The following is a 21,447-nucleotide window of genomic DNA, read 5'->3' on the forward strand; positions in this document are numbered from 1 at the left end:
AGTTCTTATCTAAGAAGTTCTACAAATTAATAATTTCCGGTGTCATGCAGTGAGAAAACTCTTTATAGGTGTTTAATCATGATGATTCTTGTGCCATTTCTTGTCAAAATACCTGCATATGATTCATGAGTAAAATATATCCATTTTGTCTTTACTTGATTACATAGTTCAAAGAATATAGAAAATCTAGTGAATGAATGTTTAACTGAAGTATGAAAGAATGAAGTTAAATATAGAAACAAATGTTTTGCCTGCAAGAGGCATTAAACCCTTCACGGCCAGGGGGAATTTATAGAATCACTTCCCTCTAGGGTTTTCAGTGGAAATATAGTATCAGTGTTTGGGAGTATTTGTTTTTGGCCTGCTTTCCTATTGGTCTTTCAGGAACCCTTCAAGCTCCAGAAGGAAATGCTTCTAAGAAGTCAGAGCAATGCTTAAAAAGAATAATTTTTGTAAGATAATTTTGGGAAATTAAGATTATTTGCAAATACAGATGTAACCAGAAAGTAAATAGTATCCTTTCCCCTGGGCGAGACCAAGCTGTAAAATTCAGACCATGTTGTATAGTTTTGCTGTACTCCAGAGGGCTTTACTCAGGCTTGGAAGAAAAAACCCAGAGAATGTTACAAATGATGGCTATAGTACACATCTTTATTTTGTTAAATACCCAATATCCAACTGAGCCACAGTGAGAACCAAGGAATTCAGTGAGCACAGAAGAATGAGACTGAATCTGGTGATGCGGAGATTGGGGCAGCCTCATACAGTAGTCTGTACCATCTTAGATTTGGATATCCAACTAGGATTGCTCGCCCTTATGTGACTTAATCTCTGATGTAAATAGTAAATAGAACAATAAGCAATGTGTAATAAAATGTCGGAAGTACATAGAAGCAACTGTGGAAGAAAAGTTGGGCAGGATATGTTGTTTCAAACCTACTTTATTCCTGGGACTCAGTAGATTTTTACATGTGTTCCAGATCGTTCTGATCTTAATTCTATTTGTCCTTGGCAGGAGGGGAATGTGTATTGTGGTCTCAAGACTTGCCCCAAATTAACCTGTGCGTTCCCAGTCTCTGTTCCAGATTCTTGCTGCCGGGTGTGCAGAGGTAAGTGTCCTGTGTTCACAGGCCTGGAGTACTACCATCCTGAGTAACAGAACATACAAGAAAGGAAAATACCTCTCCAGTGACCAAGAGAAAGGGGATTTTCTATGGTCACCTTAGTATTTTGGGTGTAATCATTCACAAAATGGGGGGGGGGGGGAGAATAACATTGATTTCTAAGGGTCCATAGCCTGAAAGAAACTGTGCTGGAATATAGCAGGGAGGATGGGTGCGAGTCAGCTAATGTGGAAGTGAATATCTTTATCTCTCCTTCCTTAATCCCTTAAAGCTTTGCCCCTAAATTATTGTATCGTAAAACACAGACCATTTCCACTCACAGCCATAAAAGGAAGATTGGATCCTGCAAAGCACTGATGTGACCATCTTGAAGGAGTACAGGCTAAATTTAGCCATTTTTTTAAAATCCCACAATAAAATGGTGACAAACTCAATAAAAGCAAAATAGAAGACATCATCTTCCCCTTTATATACAAAATAGAATCAGTTCTGTTTTTTCCCCCTTCAGGTTCCTAGTGTCAAACCTAATCACATTTAATTCTTCCTTTGTTGCTTCTTTTCAAACTACCAGATCTATCAACAGTATTCTATATTCCTCCCATTTTTTGATTTCTCACTGGAGTATCATAATATTATAAAACATCTTCTGTATGTTCAATCCTGTGATATAAACCAGCTTTGAATTGATAAATATAGACCATACAGTTTTTTTAAGAATTGCAAAAAGGATCCCATTATTTAGGATGACTTGCTAACATTTTCCAGGAACATCTTTCTTCCTTTAGCTGTGGCATTTTTGTGCAATATCTAACCTTCTCAACCATATATGGTGTCTGTAGAAGAAAACATATACCCTTTGCTCTGATAGAATTCACATTTTTTTCAGAGGAGACAACCAATAAATATGTAGATATAAACAATCTAGATTCTATGAGTTGAATAATAAAAGACTAGGATGGAAAACAAGATGTTTATTTAGGTTGGATAATCAAGAAATTCTCTCTGAGGGGCTGATATTTAAACATAACCTGAATGCTGAAAAGGAACCATGCACACAGAGTGTGGAGAAGAGCATTCCAGGCCCAGGGAAAAGAAATGCTAAGACCCCTGGCTGGCAAGAGCTTGGAGCATTCCAGAAACTGAAGGACCTAGTGGCTGGAATATTATGGTTCAAACTGGCAAAAGATGATGGCACAGAGATGAACAGGAGTTAGATCATGCAGGCACTATGTAACATGAGAAGAAGTTTGGGTTGTGGTTTTTATTTCATTGGGAGGTTGTGAGCAAGAGCATAGCTTGATCTAGTTGAAGCATTAAAGGAGCTCCATGGATGTTGTATCTAGATTGAATTGCAGAGAGGCAATAATGCAACCAGGAAGAAGGATAATGAAGCAACCTTCCTGGTAGGAGGACTGCTGACACGGTACAGAGAAGAGGTTTAGAGTAGAGCCTCTAGAGCCAGACTGTCTCAGGTCCAATGTCAACTCTACTACATTCTAGTTGGCTGATCTTAATTTTGCTAACAATCTTGCCTTGAAGATAGTTGTTGATTTCTAAATGAGACAATGCAAGAAAAGAACCAAGGATGATTTCTTGATGTAGTGAACACTCAGTAATGACAAGCAGACAAATCTAACTTATGTTTAGAGCATTGACTATCAAGCATGGGCGTGTATTGGAATTAATCTTTATAGATTTATACCTAGGCCAGAAGGGGGAGGTGATTCCAATGGGCAGGCAAAGTTAAAAAGTACCAAGTTAGAGGAAAATTTATAAGACTTTCTTGTAGGGGGACATGTAAATGACTCATGCACCACTGCTCTTTTAGTCTTCCAAATAGGGAGCCTTAATATCATTATACCTTTCTTCAACATAAGACATTATGCTGGCACATACAATACCTACTATAAACTAGTTTCAGTTGTAAAAACTTTCTATACATGAACTAATTTCATCGCATGACAACACTGTGTGCTGCATAATATTAGTATCCCCATGTTATTATGAGGAAGCTGAGGCAGAGAGAGGTTAAGAATTTTGTCCAGGATCAAGTAGTTAGTGAGCTGAGGAACTAAGATTTGAATCCTGCTAGTCCAGACTCCTGAAATTGATGCCTTTCTGTTTTCACTACAATATATGTCAGCCGCTCGATACTGATGCAGAAGGCCTTGCATGGTCTTCCCCAATTCACCTCCATAGGTTTTGACTCTTCCATTCACAGGCCTCTGGTTTCAGTCACATTCCTGTGTTCTTGAGCCTTTCTGCCTTTGCTGTCTGCTTCTCCTCTCAGTGTTTCTCAATCTTTTGTGTGCTACAGAATTACCTGGAAAATGTGTTGAAAGTCAAAACTTTGCAACACTTTGCAGATATTCTGATTCAGGAGCCTTGAAATGATCCTAATTTAAAAGATCTCATTGTGCATACTGATGCAAAATGATTGTTTATGGACCACCAATTTGAAAAACTATTCTCACGACCAAGTAGATGATTTGAGAACTCCTTGGAATGATGGTTTTGTATCTGAGTTTGGTGCATTAACATACATATTGAAAGTCTGAAACCTATATTAATAGAATGCAGTACTCTGCCATTGTCCATATCTACAATGTCAGGATACAGTTAAATATCAGAATGATGGACTTATGACTGTTTATGAAGGACTATACTATTATAATAATATGGGGGAAATCAGTAGGGGGTGGTGGGGAGGGAAGAAGGGAAATCTCGGAGCCTATTGGACTATATGATAAAATAATAAAATCAATTTTTAAAAAAGAAAAGCAAAAGTAACCAATTTTAGTCTCTGAATATTCAGAGCAGCTAATTCTAACCATATGGCAATCAAGTATGTGGTGAATGGTAGACATTTTATGATAAAGAACTGTATGGAAAAGAAAAAATGATTGCTTAAGTTAACACCTGCATTTGTACAGTAGGGTAAGAGCAGTGAATCTTCCCTCTTTCTGGAAAATCCTTTATCGTCCACCATTCCGTGCCTGTGAAAGTTCTGACAGCCTTTCAGTAACTAGCTCAAATGCAGCCTCCGTAGTTTCTAACATAGCTCATCCTCAGGTCACGTTTTGATAACTATCAGCTGGAAAATCTTTCTCTCTTCATCACCTTCCCACATTTGTACCTAATTTATGGACCTCTATATCCAGCGTATTCTTCAGAGGTCACCTTAAGTGTAAATGTAAACCTACCTTCTTTTTAGAACACTTTAGAACAGAACTTGTGTTTCTCCAGTACCATTATCACCTTATTATCTTTTGTCTCTCTTTTTAAATAGTGTCAGTATCTGATCAGTCATATCACTGTATGAATCTCTTTTGGCAAAGGCATTCTCTGATCCACTTTTGTTTGCCCCACCATGGTAGACACAAACTAAGTTCACTTTCAAAGATTGCTAAACAGCATAATTTGAATTACATATTATTAAAATAAGAAAAGATTTTCATATTTTTTCCTGAATTATTAATTGACTGCAGTATCCACTAGAAGTTCACTGGTTTATGCTCAATAGGGAATTATTCTAAGTCACTCCTGAGTCTTATGCTGGTTATTTTTTTTCTCTATTCCACATTAGAACAACATAATTAATATTTTTGTTTGGAAGGAATAGCCTGCTTCTGACTACTAGTATATGTTCATTGCTTTTGATAATCTATTTGTACCAGTCCTCCTGAGTCAGTCAGGATTCGGTTACAATCTAATTTGATTTATGCATTGACAAGGTCCTACAGCTTTCCAAACCTGTTTATCACAGTATGATCTGATATGAGAGTACTTCAGAAAGTTCATGGAATGTGTATATTATGAAAACGCCATGTGTAAATTTATTTTTTCAAAGAGTTATTTTTATTTTTACTGGAAATGCAGATTTATACAGAGAAGCAGAGACGGAGACAAAGATCTTCCATTTGCTGGTTCACTCCCCAAATGGCCACAATCACCAGAGCTGAGAGATGTGAAACCAGGAACTAGGAGCCTCTTCCAGCTCTCTTACATGAGTGCAGGATTCCAAGGCTTTGGGCCCTCCTCTTCTCCTTTTTCCATGCCACAAGCAGGAAGAGAAGTGGAGTCCCCTATGGGATGCTGGTGTGCAGGCAGAGGATTAGCCAATTGAACCAACATACCAGCCCCACCATGCATGAATTTTTAAAAAGTATTTTAACAAAATAAATTTATCTTTTAATTTCATCATGACAAAAAGTTTTTGAAGGCTTTTCATATATTTGTTCTACACTACAGCTATTAGACTCTAGGAAAAATGGACGTAATGTTTCTCACCCTTTTTTCCCGTCTACCCTTTTATCTATTTTGAGTATTCCCCAGATAAAAGAAAATCCTTGTACCTGTGATTGCTAATATAATCAGCTAATTGCTCTAATCCATTTTTAAGATGACATTATTTTGTTTGGGCAAAAAAAAATAGTGAAATATAAACGGAAACATATCTGATAAAGGAAAGGAAACTGCAAAAGGATTTATTACTGCTTCTGAGAGGCAAAATAGTATATAGGGTGTAGGTCCTGAAACCAGAGGAATTGGATTTATGTGGCAAAGTTAGTACCTGTTGATGCTCTGACCTTGGACATATTACTTAGCCCATGCAGAACCTGTATTTTCTCAGCTATACAAATGAAAATATAATGCCACCCATGGATGGCGGTAAAGATGAATTCACATGGCATAAAAGTGCTAAGAGACGTTTAATATTGGTTGATAAATGATAATGATATAATGATTGTACTATTCTTCTAGAGATCAATAGAATTGAATCTTCTCTGTCTCCAGCAGTTTTACCTTTTTATTTACTTCATCTTTGTGGACAGAACTTTATTTCTAGTCTTTCTTGCTGTGACAGAGTCTAGGACTATCTTGTTTCTAGTTGTCTTGTCACAACTTAAATTACTTCGCTTTTATTTTGTCCTCAGAAGCAACAGATAAAAGCTACTTATTATTGATCATGTATTTTTCCCTCATATAGTGTGAGGATTCCTTTGGTTCTTTCCCTGCCTTCTCTTCTTCAGCCTAGATACACCATTTTCTTTAATCTTTTTATATAAAGACTAAATCCTACACTTTCATAAAGATTGTTTTCTCTTTGCCTCCTATTTCTTTACATGTTTTAGTTGTATATGATGTGGTTGAAACCCTTTTGAAGTCCTCATTTCTGACGCACCTAGAAATTTTTGTCTGTTGAAATGATGTTTTTACAAAGGGGTATCTTGTGTAATCATTACTCATACAGCAGGGAACTCAGACACTTCTGTCCTATGCTGGCCACCCTAAATAAGGGCCAACCACTGAAGAAGAAGCAACCTTTGAGTGCTGGGCTTGCAGACCTCAGTATAAATGGCTCCATTGAAATGACTTCCATGCACTGTTAGCAGATGCTAATTTGTGCCCCCTTCCTGGGTTACACAGCAGTACTAGGTATGCATTGACTCTCAGCTCCAGCCTCAGTTGTTTAGACATTTCTATGAGGCTAGGACAGTCAGGAATGTTGGCAAGAGTGGCACAGATCATTGTTGGCACTTCAGCAAACCTCATCTGGTCTAGAAGTAGAGTGCCAACATCCACTGGAGCCTCAAGGGAAACTTTATCAGAAGAAAAAATCTCTTCACAGAGATTTTGCTACTGCCATGCCACATTTTGGGCAGGCAGGCCTCAAACCCAAACCCACACCCAGCTTCCTTCAACCATTTATCATGTCTGCTTCCTGTCTCCTGCCGACTTGCCAAAGCAAAGGAGAAGGCTATATACTTGGACCTTTGACAAGAGAGAGGTATTTAAGAGTAGGCTATGGACCATAGTGAAAGCTAAATATGCCGTTTGTTAAACAGTGTATGTGTGTAGCAGTTGCTACTTGCCAAGCAGTTCTAAGGGCTTATTACTAGAATAACTCATTTGATCCTCACAACAGCAGTAGAAACCATTTTAATCTCCATTCTATAAGTGAGGAAACTGAGGCAAAGAAGTGATATGCCCATGGATAAATAGTATGTTTCCTAGTCAGTCTGGAGGGAATTCCAGGTTCTTACTCCCTGCACTACCCATTGGAGTCCATTCATAGGAGCCTGCCAAGTGATGTTTCTAGTGCAAAGGAGGAAATGAGACATGCTTGGCACATTATATGCTGTTAGCCCTAAGAAAATATTGACACTGCTCATCTTTTTCCATGAAGGCTCCATTCTCTCAACCCACTCTCAACCACAACGACCAACATGTTCAACTCCTCTCTGTTTCTAGGCCTAAAGAGGCCCAAGTATAAATATGTATCTGATTTCATTCAGCATACATTTGGAAAACAACTACTAAATACCTGGCATTGCCAGTACTGGAGCTGCAATGGTAGATAGAAACAGACATGAAATCAGCCCACATGGCATTTCAGTGAGAAACATCATCATGTAGCATCCAGTGGTCCACATAACTGCTACATTCCACAAAGAAAAACTGTTATAAAAGCCAGTAATTGAAGCAACACAATCTAATGAAAAGGAAAGCAAAAATTCCTGGAACTGTCTCTCTGGTCTTAACTCACACCATGTTCCTCCTTTGTCTCTGCTCTCCAGGCTAAAGGAAGATGGACTCAAAAATTAGGGAGATAAATGTTGACAGTCCTGTACTCCCAAGATCCCCAACTTCTGCTGCCACTTTAGAAACACTCCTGTCACGTGCAATGATGCTGTGGCAGTCTCTACATTATTCTTGCTTTACGCTTTTTTGGGAGATTTGATAATGTAGTTCAGTGCCTGTCTTTTCTTACCATATTGTGCAATCTAAATTCCTCAGGGCCCTCTGGTTTGGCCTAGTGGATAAGACACTATTTAAATGTCTGTGTCCCATATAGGAGTGCTTAGTTTGATTGTGTGGCTGTCCTGCTGTCTGCAGCTTTTTGCTAATACAGACTCTAAGTGGCTACAATGATGACTTAATTGTATTCCTGACATCCATGAGGGATACTGATTGAGCTCCTGGTTATTGCTTTCAGCCAAGTACATTCTCAGTTAGTGAAGCACGCTTAGTGAACCAGCTGGTGTTTCTCTCTCTCTCTCTGGCCCCTATAAAACAATCTGATCCTTCCTTGACCTACCCATCCTCATTCATCTGACACAAACATACCTTCTCAGCTTTGTCCTGTGATATGTTGTCCCCTTTTCACCTTCCCTCTTGTTATATACCTTTCTTTGACCCCACAGTTTGGAATAGTTTTCCTCCTCTCCTCTACTTTCCATTAATCCCATTAATCTTTCAATAATCCAGCTACCCTTAAACTTTTCTAATGGATATGCCTAATCATGACTACTCATTGAGTTTCTTCATCTGTGACCACCTTAAGGTCTTGGTGTGGCTCATGGATGTACCTTAGTCAGTTTTGTTTTGTTTTACACAATAACTGAAGGTGTGTAATTTATTTTTTTCTGCTACATTTATTTTTAATTTTTCCATTTATTATTATTATTATTATTATATGATACAGTTTCATAGGCTCTGGATTTCCCTTACCTCCTCCCCAAATCCTCTCACCCAATACACTGATTTCTCCTATATTACCACAGTAATACAACAGTTCTTCATAAACAGTCATAAGTCCATCATTTTTGGCATGGACTGTGGCAGAGTCCAGCATCCTTTTGTCAAGATATAGTAAACAGTTTCATTGGGAGTCCATCTTTGTCTGGGAGTAGAACTGTATACTGCATTGTATTCTCACATCTGGATATGATAGTCTCCATTACACAGTTACTATACATCCCTTAAATGAAAAGCCATAATACAAAATCAAGAACAGGAAGAAAAATAGAAATTTACCATGACATGAAGTAAAATAACATGCTGGTAGATATGACAGTCTCCATTACACAGCCACTATACATCCCCTTAAATGAAAAGCCACAAAACAAAATCAACATCAGGAAGAAAAAAGAAATTAACAACACCATGAAGTTAAATAACATGTCCTGAATGACTAATATGTTGCTGAAGAAATGAAAATCAAGAACTTTCTTTTTTTGAAGATTTATTTATTTTTATTGGAAAGTCAGATATACAGAGAGGAGAGACAGACAGGAAGATCCCATCCGTTGATTCAATCTTCAAGTGGCTGTGACAGCAGGAACTAAGCTGACCCAAAGCCAGGAACTTCCTCCAGGTCTCCCACACAGGTGCAGAGTCCCAAGACTTTGAGCCATGTTGGCTGCTTTCCCAGGCCACAAATAGGGAGCTGGATGGGAAGCGGGGCCAGCAGGACATGAACCAGCACACATATGGAATCCTGGTGCATGCAAGGTGAGGACTTTAGCCACTAGGGCACTGTACCAGACCCAAGAACCTTCTTGAAGGAAATGCTGCAATGGTATGACCCATGAGTCAGTGAAGAATTTAATGTGAGAAAAAAGTTTTGAAAAGATGAAACTATAAACAAAAACATCAAAATCTATGAGCTATAGTTTCTGCTGATCTTTGTTGGTGAGATATGTCTTCTGTGGGCAACAAATAGATGGGTTTTATTTTTAATCCAGTTTACTAATGATAATGTTTGATTGATGCGTTTAAGCCTTTTACATTCAGGATTAATATGAATAGGTGGTTATTTGTTCCTGTCATTTTACCAATGGGTTGTTCATTGACTTAGTCTTCTGTTGTTATTTTACTGCGATGTTCTTCACATTTACCTTTAGTTTTGGTGGGCACTATTCTTTAGAGAACATCTTTTAGGTATCATTTATAGGGCAGGTTTGGAAGTGGCATATTCTTTTAGCTTTTCTTTACTGTGGAAAATTTTTGTTTCATTTTCAAAGACAAAGGAAAGCTTTGCTGGCTATGTCATTCTGGGCTGACAATTTTTTTTTCCTTTTAGAATATGGAATGTGTCACTCCATTCTCTTCTGGTCCGTAGAGATTCCTGTGAGAGGTCTCATGTGAATTTAAGTGGCATTCCTTTAAATGTCAATTGATTTTTTCACATGCACATTTAAGGATCATTTCCTTATGTTCAATTGAAGAGAACTTGATTATCATGTGTTGTGGTGAAGATCACTTTTGGTCAACACTGTTGGGAGTTCTGTGTTTCTCCTGAATGTTGTTTCCCAATTCTTCAGATTAGGGACGTTTTCCTTTCTTATTTCATTGAATACATCTTTAAACCCAGCTTCTCTTTCTGTGCCTTCTAGAACTCCAATATCTCTTATATTTGGCCTTTTAATATTGTTTCTTAATTTTGAATACATTTTTTTTATCTTGACCCAGCTCCACTTCCAGCTTTTTGATTTTTTCACCATTGTGGCAAGAAGTATCTTTCAATTCTGAGATTCTTCTGCCTCACTCATTCTATTGTTAAAACTTTCTACTGACATTTTCTTAAAGATTTATCTATTTCTATTGCAATGTCAGATATACAGAGAGGAGGAGAGATAGAGAGAAAGATCTTCCATGTGCTGGTTCTCTCCCAAAATTTCTGCAATGACTGTAGCTAAGGTGAGCTGAAGCCAGGAGCTAGGAGCTTCTTCCGGATCTCCCATGTGCATGCAGGAGGCTACTGTGCCAGACCCTTTCTACTGCATCCTTCATTTCCAATAATTCTGCTTGATTTTGTTTCATTGTTACTATTTACTTTGTGACACATTCCTTAAATTCCTCGAACTCCTGTATTATGTGCTTCTCATTGTTGATAAGAAGCTTTGTAAATAGTTTTCTGAATTCTGTATCCTCACATTTTCTCGATGTATTCTTCAGTTAACTCTGAGGTTGGCAAAGGATTTTGCTCCTTTGCAGGGGAATCTTCAGCAATACTCATTGTGCCTCTGTCTCTTGTTTTGCTCTTGGTCATTGTACTTCTGGTTAGCAGATTCTTTTCCTTGGGGCAGGTTTCTAAGCTGTGTCACCCACAGGTCTACAGTTTGATTTTACTTACTGCAGTTGCTACCCAGTTTTTTGTTTGCAGTCATTTGTGCCATTCCATCCAGTGAGTTTTAAGTCTGGGCTCTTGTATTAGATTCCCACCATGGCCTCCAAAGCCCCAGCTCCTGGCTCACCAATCTCCACTTCCTCTGATCCTTTGCAGTGGTTGAACCGTTTTCTGTACAACCTGTCTCCTGCTTCGTGTTTGAGCAGTTCCCAGGATTAGGGAGACACCAGGTGTCCTAAATAACTAGGTTGTTGGTGTTGCTGAACTTGCCAGAACCTACTGGCTGTTAGGTCTGAGGGCAACCTGGACCTATTTTGACCCTTAGGGTGCCAAAGTGAAATGGCTTAGCCAGGCAGCATGACAACGAACAAACAAACAAACAAACAAACAAAAAACTATAAAAATTAGTCCTGGGCCAAGCTTAAGCCAGGAATCAAGCTTAAGGAATTCTGATATCCCACATGGGTGATAGTGGCCTAGGCACTTGAATCAAAATCTGTGGCCTTCACAAGCATATTAGCTAGAAGCTAGATTGGAAGGAATGTAGACAGCACCCAAATTGGTACTCTGATATAGGGTGCCACCATTGCAAGTAATATAATATCAGCCCAAACTGGGAATTTTAAAAATTATTTTTATAAAAGGCAGACTTTAAGAAAGAAAGAGACAGAAAAAAAAAAAGAAGAAGCATCTTCTTGTTCACTCCCAAAATGACCACAACCTCCTGGAGCTGAGCTGATCCAAAGCCAGGAGCCAGGAGTTCCTTCTGGGCCTCTCACATGCATGCAGGGTCCATGGGCTTTGGGCCATTCTCTACTGCTTTCCCAGGCCAGAAGCAGACAGCTGGATGGGAAGTGGAGCAGCTGGGATAGAGACCAGTGCCCATATGGGATCCTGGTGTGTGCAAGGTGAGGATTTAGCCACTGAGCCATCACACCAGACCCAGAATGGGAATATTTTTGCTACCTCTTTCAAGGTAATGAAAACTGAAAGCAAGAGTAATTTGTCAGTGTTTAAGATGACTGCCTCTTTCTCAAGGCACATTTTTTGTAACTAGCAAGCAAGAGAGTGAGGGAGAAACTTTGAAGATTTGTACTTTGGATATTACTTTTGCTAGAATCTGAGGACTGATGAGGTACTTTAGTTTTTACTCATAAAAGCCAAATTTTCATTTTTTAAAAAAGTTATTTTTCATGACACAATTCCATAGGTTCAGGGATTTCCCCTTTGACCCTCCATATTGCCCCTGTCCCACCCCCATTTCTTCCCCCCATATTATTTTTCAATAGCATAGTCTTTCACCAGCAGTCCTCAGTCCATCATTAAGTGTATCCTGACATTGTAGGTATAGACAATGGCACGGTCCTGCATCCTATTATCAAGATATATTTAACAGTTTCATTGGGAGTCCTCCTTTTATTCAGGAGTAGAGATGTATACTACAATGTATCTTCACTTTTGGTGTGCTGCTTTCCATTACACAGTTCCTCTAGGTGAATATATGTATATACACATTTACCTATATATCTATTGATCATGCATTTCAAATTTTCAAAAATCTTGAAATCAAACAAAACTAGGGAAAATATTGAACAATTCCAAATGTAGAACTTGGAAATTCGATCTCAAGTTGTTTTGTTTGGGTCCACATTTTCTCAGAAACACCAACAATTCCTGGGCATGGAGATCATAAGGAAATATTGTTCACAAGAAGCATCATATTAAAAGTAAAAATTGAGAGATGACTATTTTAAAAGTAAAAATTAAGAAATGACTATCTGGCCTAGAGTTGAAGATGATAGTTATAATGCCTGCATCCTGTATTACAGTTTCTGAGTTGGATACCCAGCTCTGGCTTCCTATTCCAGCATTCTATTAGTGCAGATCCTAGAAGGAAGCGGGTGATGGTTTAAGTGGCTGAGTTCCTACCACCCGTGTAGGAGACATAGATGTAATTCCTGGCTCCCAGGTTTGGCCTGGTCCAGCTCTAGCTATTGTGGGAATTTAGAAAGTTAACCAGTGATTTGAGCAACTATCCCTCTGGCTCTGTGTCTCTTCATTGGTTCCTCTGCACATCAAATAATTATTTCTACCCCCAAAATGCATATGTTCTAGAGATCTGCTATATAACATTGTGCCTATAGTTAATATTGCTAGACTATATACATAAGAACTTTGATAAGAGACCAGATCCAATTTTAAATGTCCTGACTACAATACAGTGAAAATTTTAAAAACTAATTCCATATTTTCGAATTACTGTTTTAATCTAGACTTCAACCTACATTGAAATACTTTTCAAACCTATGTAGTAGTCTGACCACCATTAATAATTTTCTTTCAAACATGAACCATTTACATTCATTAATATGGAACTATCTCTGAAATTTAATATTCTGACCTCTTTCTTTTATAATTCCCAACTGGGTTCTTTTCCCATTCATGGAAACTTTCCAGGTCACTTTTGTTCTCTGCCCATATCTTGTGCTCAGAATTCATCTCCATAGGACCTTCATGCCCTCTAAGGTCATCTTCATCTCTCTTGGCATACCTCTTATGTCCAGACAATTTCTTTCTAGTTAGAAATCCCTTCAAACAGTGAATGAGACAACACCGACTTTCATATTGAGCTTAACAAATTAATAGTGATGATTCCTAATTGGCCATCTGGGATATCCTGTCAGGGCCAATAATGTGCCATTCCATTTGTGGGGCTGGAGACCCTACGTGTGTATATGTAAGTCTGGTTCTACAGCAAAAATAAAGAATTTCCAGTGAAGCATTTCAGAGCAATTATTTCTGCACGGGTAGTTAAAAATCACTCTTTTTTCAGTCTTATTCTTTCTAACTACTTCAAGGAATGTCATGGCTGCCTGAAAACACACCATTGAATGTGCCCATTACTCACATCAGAACAGTCATCAAGAGCTTAGACTGCAACATTTTTGGAAATGCATCTGATTGGTTGACTGGCAATGTAAACAGAAAAGAAACAAGAGGAAAAAGTAATGCCAGGCCAGAGAATTATGTTTGCATGTTACCCACATTGTAACTAAGAACTTACAGAGTTTCCACAACCCAAGAAAAGTGGACACTTGATATCAGGATAGTTTAAAAGCATCTGAGCAAAAAAGAAATTAAAAGATATACTTATTTTGGTAATGCATATTATAGAGAAACTATGTATGCAAAAAAGTTTTTGCACCAAACTGAACATTTACTGTACCCTTGTATAATCATCGGTTGATTTAAGCGAAGTGCCAGTATGACTACATGAATGTTCTACTTGGCTTTCATTTTTAAAACCAAATCCTGTCTTTCACCTCTACCAAGGAGTTCAGTTCTCTTCAGGGTTGCCAGAAAACCAAAGTGCTGTTTTATTAGAAAAAAGAGGGATCTTAAAAGTGGCTGCTTTTCATTTTTTAAAGATTGTTTTAAAAGATTTATTTTTTAAAGGCAGAGTTACAGAGGGAAAGGAGAGACAGAGAGTGATCTGTCCACTGGTTCACTCTGCAAATGGCCACTTCAACCAGAACTGGGCCAGTCTGAAGCTAGGAACTTCTTCCAAGTCTCCTGCATGTGTGCAGAATCCCAAGGAATTATGCCATCCTCTGCTGCTTTCCTTGGCCGTAAGTGTGTAGGATTGGAAGTGGAGCAGCCAGGACTACAACTGGCACCCATGGGATGCTGGCACTACAGGTGGAGGATTAGCCTCTGAACCACTGCACCGGCCACAAAACTGCCTACTTTTAATTAATTCTCAGATTGACTAGGCTGTATACATGGTTGGATCGCTGACATTCCCTTAGCAATTCTGCTTTTCATTTTCAATACATGAACGTGTCAGCATGGCACTCTACTTCCTTGAGGTACTACAATTTTGACACATTTATTGTTATGTAAATTATAATGTCCTGAGGAAGCAGATCTATCCATTTTGGCCTCATTTTAGTCAAGAGGGAAAAAAAAAGAGTTGTACCTAAGATTCAGTCTTGTTTTCTAAAAAGATGAAAGCAAAAGCAGGACTAGAATAATTATGAGAGACTCCAAGCCACATTACTAGGTTTGACTTGAAGATATCTCAACAATCATTGTTTCCTGTCTCCAGAACCTGGGCTTCTGGTGATCCAGAAATGTAATAATTGCCTTTCTGTGGGAAGGTAGAATTTTTCTCTTTCCTAATCTTTCTTTGTTTAATCCAAACTCAGCTCTGTTCAATGTCTAGCATACTTATCGGAGTCCCTTAAACTGAGATTTTTTCCTGCATGTAAGTTATTTCTGAAGAGAAAAATGGAAGAGTGGGCAGAAAAATTGGAGGTAAGGGTAGGGAGTAATAGCTAGTACCTACACGACAATTACCATATGCAGGTGCTTTGCGTATAGTAATTCATTTTAACCGTCACAACCCTGTAAAGTAGCAATTATTGTCTCCATTTTAGTAATAAAAAAGCCAAGGCACAGAGAGATTAATTTGCTTGACCAAAGTCACACACAGACAGGAAGGGGCAGAGCCAGAATTTGGATCCAGGATGTCTGGCTCCAGTCTGTTCTTGTAGCTGTTACACTGTATTGCCTGTGAACTTGGGGAAGTAAAATAAGTTTGGGAACTCTGTTTTCTCTAAGACTACTTGGAGGAACAGACTGTGATGACTCTGCTCCCAGGGGCCAGATATGGTAACAGTCCAGCAGATGCATTGGGACTGCTCTGAGAAGCCCAAACCCATTTTATCCATGAACTTGGATCTGTTTAACAGCATCTTCATTGTGAAAGATGACTGTGGGTCTTAAGCACAGGCTATATAATAGTTTCTTAATTTTCTCTCTTCCTGCAAACACATGTACTCTCAAAATGTACTTTTTTTCAAAAGTAAGAGTTGCTGATTTTTCTGGATAAATTCTTTTGGACTCCTCTTCAGATTTGGCTTGTTACTGTTGGCAGGAAGTTTCCCCTTGTGATGTGCATTAATATTTCTCAAACAAATATTTTGTTTATAATGTTAATGGCTTGCATTGACAGTATAAGCAATAAAATATTTTATTTGATAATAAAGTAAGTTCTAAAAAGCAATGGCTATCCATTTTATGACACTGGAAGATTTTTGTAATACTGTTTATCATTATTGGGGTTCAGAAGTCTATCAGTAAACAATCTATATCAATATTGGTTAAAACTTAACATATATATTTCAGCACACTCCATTCCAGTAGAATCTATGGAATTATATTTATTGCAGAGACTTCTTAATATCATCTGATCCAAACTTCTGCTTAATATCTAGCTTGGTTATTAAATATAGGCAATTAAACGCCGTACTGCAGAACCTGATGACATAGGAGGTGGAAATTCCACAGTAGTTTTTTTTTTCTTAATATCCTTTTGTACTTTTCCTGAAAAGCCCTTTTACTATTTGTTTGGACTTTACTTACACAAACTCATTCTTCTGAATGTTTCTCTTCTAAGTCACATCTGAAAGATGCATATCGTTTTTAATATTTGTATTATGGTTAGAACCTATATAGCTGACCATCCAAATCAAAATATTTTTACAATCACGACAATTAATGTCTTTGAGAGAAATAGGAAAGAGATCTAATTGTTCTAGATAAATTGGGTCTTATGGTCACCCTATATCTTGTCTCATTTGTTTCAGAATTGATCGACTGCTAGCGTAGTTTTGCTATCTGATACTTCCCTTTCAGGGTATCTCAGAATTTCGTTTTGCACTTATTTCCTTTGAGGGGACAGGACTTGCTTCTCTGTCCTTATCAAGCCAACTGAAGAGTAATGGAAGCCATGGGAGTTACAAACAATCCAAACATCAGATCAGCATTTGACCATTTTTCAAATAATTATTCTTCATTTCTCCCGTTACCAAAAAAGCCAAATCATTCCAATTCCATAGGGTACCACTCAGAGTGTAATTGAGGTTTGAATAAACAGCACATGTGGCTTTTAAGGTTAAATGAATATTGTTTGACATACAGTATGCTGAAGTTGTTTTTAAATTTGTTTTTAAAAATTGGTTAAAATTACATCTTGTTGCTTCTTGGAATTAACTAGAACTCATCTGTCTCCATTAGAATCATTATTAGTTTTACAAAATGCCTTGGCTGGAATGAAGATGTTCAATCTCAAGATAAATATAACAGTGAATTAAAAATAAAAGATAAGGAGCAAGTTTTCATGTTATTGGTACCTATTTTTTCTAAAAGTATCTAAGGTTGTAAATAAATAAATGGGAACTCTTTTCAGCTACCCAGACAAAAACTACAGAGGTCTAAAAGCCACTTATAACCAAACAAAATATTGGTATCTAAAATGTCTTCAGGTTGACTATCATTTAAATAGAATAACTAAAAATGTTGAAATCCTTAGAGGCTACTTAATGGAACATTCGAGCTTAAATAATCCACATTGGTGACTTTAATATTGTACAGGAAACAATACTAGCAGTTCCTGGTGTTTACATATATTTATGTAAGATATATAGATTGTGAATAAACTCACTCAGAAGTAATGGAATGGCTCTAGTAGCTTTTAATGAACTGAGGTGGTTCAAATTTAGTCACACATTTATATCCACAAGTTATTTGGTCATGGCACATTCGTCTGAACTTGTGGATTAATACTCTGTTTCTATGCTTGATAGTGACCTGCTTCATTGCATTTGCAATAGGCAGTATATGATTTTGTAATGCTTTGACATTATGACTGCACTTTAATTAAAACCCCTTTAAACATCCACAGCCTAAATACAATAAACTGAACTTCTCCAAAGGCCATATAAAGGCCACATAAACCTTTCTTGTCAATTGTAATCATGAGCGTCCCTGGTGGTCTAGTGGTTAGGCTTCATCGCTCTCTCAATTGTAATCATGAAATTAACACTTTCAAGTGACATTTGTTAAAAAGAGCTGTTTGCCATTTGTCCCTTGTAATTTGTTTCCCACTTGGCTACTTAATTTAATCCTGAAAACACATCCTACAGATTTTAAATTTTGCTTTGTCATTTGCTGGTGAACCTTTTCTAGTGTCTCATCTTTTTTTAGTTCATTTTCATTAGGCTCAGACTCATCACTAAAGCAGGACTGTGTTGGTCACTCCATCACTATTAGTAGCATTCCCTAGCTCTCCAAAGAGTCATTTTATACAATTTTCTGCTTTACCTTTCTCCTTTCGTGATCAAATCTTCCCTGTGTATCTTACCCCTTTGCTGTATTATTGAGCAGCTTCTCATGTGGCCTGTCATTTTCTGTAGCATCTTTCTGTTTGACCTCCAAGATCACAGTTGCTTCCTAAAAGTCTGCACTACATTGTAAGAAGAAATTTTGCCAAATATCATTTTGTCCTAGATACCCTTACCTCCAATAGCAGGATCAAATATTAATTCGTCGGTGTTTTTGAACTCCATGCAACAATTATTTACTATCCCCATGTAGTTCAACAACTTGCCCCACTCCTTATCCCTCTCACTCCCTTTCTCCCTCCTGCTTTTTTCTTCTGTAATCACCAGTTCCCTAACTCCTGTTTCCACATCTAAAGTTCCTATTCAAGCCACACCTGCTTGTTCTCTCCCATCTATGGCTTGCTGTTTCCAAAGCTCTGATCTTTTGCAAATGCCATTCCTTTCAGTTGAGATATTCTGCCCACATCTCTCTCTCTCTCTCTCTCTCTGTGTGTGTTTATGCCCTCCAAGATCTACTTCTAAAAATGTAATTTCATGATTGTTTTAGTAATCTTTCTAAATCACATCTGACTAATCCCTCCTGCTTTTTTAAATATCTCCTAATCAGGAGTCTCTTTCATTCTCCAACCCTCTCTTCACCCCTCTCTTTCTTCACCCCTTCATTCTTCACCCCTCTCTTTCATTCTCCAACCAGGGTGTAAATGCTCTGAAATGTAAGGTTCCAGCATGATTTCTTTTTCCTCTTGTTCTAGCATCTGGCTCTCTACCCAAGAAACATTCAATACATGTTAACTGGCTCTTGGCCATTATTTTGTAGTGATAAGAAAGCACCTTGACTCTTCAAGTGATCAGTAAGTCAGGATTTTATGTGAATCTGTGTGCAGTTTTTGTCAACTTTCTTTACTAAGTCACAGGCTAATCAAGAAGACAATATTATACTATTGACCATGCACTTAATTCTCTGTTTTGACTGCACTGAAATTCAATGTGTGTTTTGAGCTCTTGATGAGTTTCTAGCAATGTGTTGTATGCTCCAACCCAGTTCTTTTCAAACTCCTACACCTACCAGAATCCCCTATAGAGGCTTATTAAAACCTGGATCCACTACCTCCAGGCCATAGTTTCTGACTTACTAAGTTTGAGGTAGGATTTAAATGTGTATTTTTCTCAAGTGTTTTTAACATACTCTTGCTGCATATTCAGGAACCTTGCTTTGAGAAACAATGCTGTTAGGGGATACACAGACAAAGACATACTCTGTCTCAAGGAGGTTACAGTTTTTCCAGGGAAACAAGGAATGCTCCAGGATCATTAAGAGCACACAATATTGTATTTAGGTTGCACTCCTTCAGCAAATATTGAATGAATATCAAATGCTCAGCACTACTGTAGCTGAGGTTACATAAGAGAACGTGATAAATAAGAATTGTTGTCCTTGTGGAAGAATTCTGATAGGGGAAAACTAATAGACTTAATAAATGAAGTGCAAGTTACAAGATGTAAGGCAGTGATAAGTGCTAAGGAAAGGGCATGATAGGCAACTTTTAGTCAGGATGGCAAGGGGAAGACTCAGTTTCATTACTTTATAAGTACTTATGGAGTAACTACTATGTGGCAGGCACTGTAACACATAATAGTGTTAAGGCCTTGACTAATAAAAATAATAAATTCCATCACAGAGTATATATAAGCAAGTACTTCAGAAAGTTCATGGAAAATAGAACTAAAAAGCAAGCTTATTTTGGTACAAAACCTTTTAAAATCCATTCATAACTTTTCCATAATATGTATTTTCTGTTGTTTTTTTTTTTAAAGACTCCCCTCCATGCATGGATTCTTTTTTTTACACCAAAATATTCTTGCCCTTAATTCCGTTATCCACCAAAGTTTTAAAATACTCTCATACCTAATTGGGAACCAGAGAACATGGAGTTTCAAAGTTAATTCTTACAAACTCATTATTTGGCTATGTATGGCTCCTTACCTTCTCTGACCACTGGTTTCTGCACCTCTCAAGTGGAGCAGTTGGACAAAGTGATGAATGAAGTTATATACATTACTAAATCTGTGTGGTCCTGAGTCCTTTAGCCAATCAAAAATATGTGTTTGGGGAGGGGTTTGTATGTGGAACAAACCTAAATGTTAGTCATTAGTAGGAGAAGATTGGAAGGTGTTATTCAAAGAAGAGCAACATGAAATAAGTTTGGAAGCAAGAATGGGAGTCATGTGTTTAACGAAGAGCAAGATCAGAGGATTCCTGTTATAGAACAACTGAGATGATAGAGTATAGAACCCATGTTCAGTAAAAATGAGGTAGAGGCTAATTGTGATGGTGTTGGATCAGAACCCATTCAATATTTTGATCAGGAAATGATCTCATTATATAACCAAAGCGGTGACTTAGAGAGCTTGTTCTATTAATCAGAGTCAAATTTTCAAAATTCATATTTTTCGTATAAGATCATATTTGAAAGGGTGTAAGAATATACTTTGTTATGAAACATTAGCTGATCCTAATGTTGCTATAAAACTAGTTTTTAAGCCCTAAAGCCAATGATATAACATTGCTTTCTGAAGAATACCAATATATACTTGAATTGGTAATATGTGATTATTTAGAGGTAGGTTTTTGAAAACTTGAGAGATGAATTTCTAATTCAAATGGAAAATTCTTTACATGTCTATATATCTACATTCATAGACATATATGTACTTTTATATTATTATTCAATTACATTTTTAGTTAAATACTAAATTTATCTTTACATATTTAACATATTTTTAATGGTGCAAATATCTCTGAAAATTGGCTCTTGGCTTGCTTGATTATAGGTAACACATGGTAATGTTTTGGAATTTGTCCTCTTGATTTTCTTCTTAAATCAGCTAAGGCATATCCATATCTCTTGTGAGTTTGTCACTCTCAAGACTGAAAGTTGATAAGCTTCCTGAAAAAAAATTAGTCTACTAGATGACATTGACAGGGAGTTGATTGTCCAAAGAGTGAGTCATATTGACCTAAAGAAAGGTATGTCAAGCAAAAATAAAAGAGAATCTTGGGTATTTGTTGTGTAAATGCTCTAATCATAGAAGGTTTTACCTTACATTTCATATCAAATCATAACTTCTCAGACATATGATGGTAAGTTTAACAAATCATAACAGACTAAATCTTCAAAACTCTTTGTTTAAAGGTAGTTTAAGCACAAGTTAAATAATA

General features: G+C 37.4%; 1 protein-coding gene across 4 annotated transcripts in view; it reads left to right on the top strand.

Moving 5' to 3' along the window:
* CHRDL1 (chordin like 1) overlaps positions 1–21,447 on the top strand; it is a 117,733-nt gene that overhangs the window by 72,805 nt on the left and 23,481 nt on the right. For all 4 annotated transcript variants that reach the window (XM_040999705.1, XM_040999706.1, XM_040999707.1 and 1 more), the window contains one exon: positions 1,016–1,109. In XM_040999705.1, the coding sequence (XP_040855639.1) occupies positions 1,016–1,109 (94 nt within the window). The remainder of the gene's footprint in view (positions 1–1,015; positions 1,110–21,447) is intronic.

This window comes from Ochotona curzoniae, unplaced genomic scaffold (genome assembly GCF_017591425.1).
Source record: "Ochotona curzoniae isolate NIBS_2020 unplaced genomic scaffold, NIBS_Ocur_1.0 scaffold_1852, whole genome shotgun sequence".
Classification (NCBI taxonomy): Eukaryota; Metazoa; Chordata; class Mammalia; order Lagomorpha; family Ochotonidae; genus Ochotona; species Ochotona curzoniae.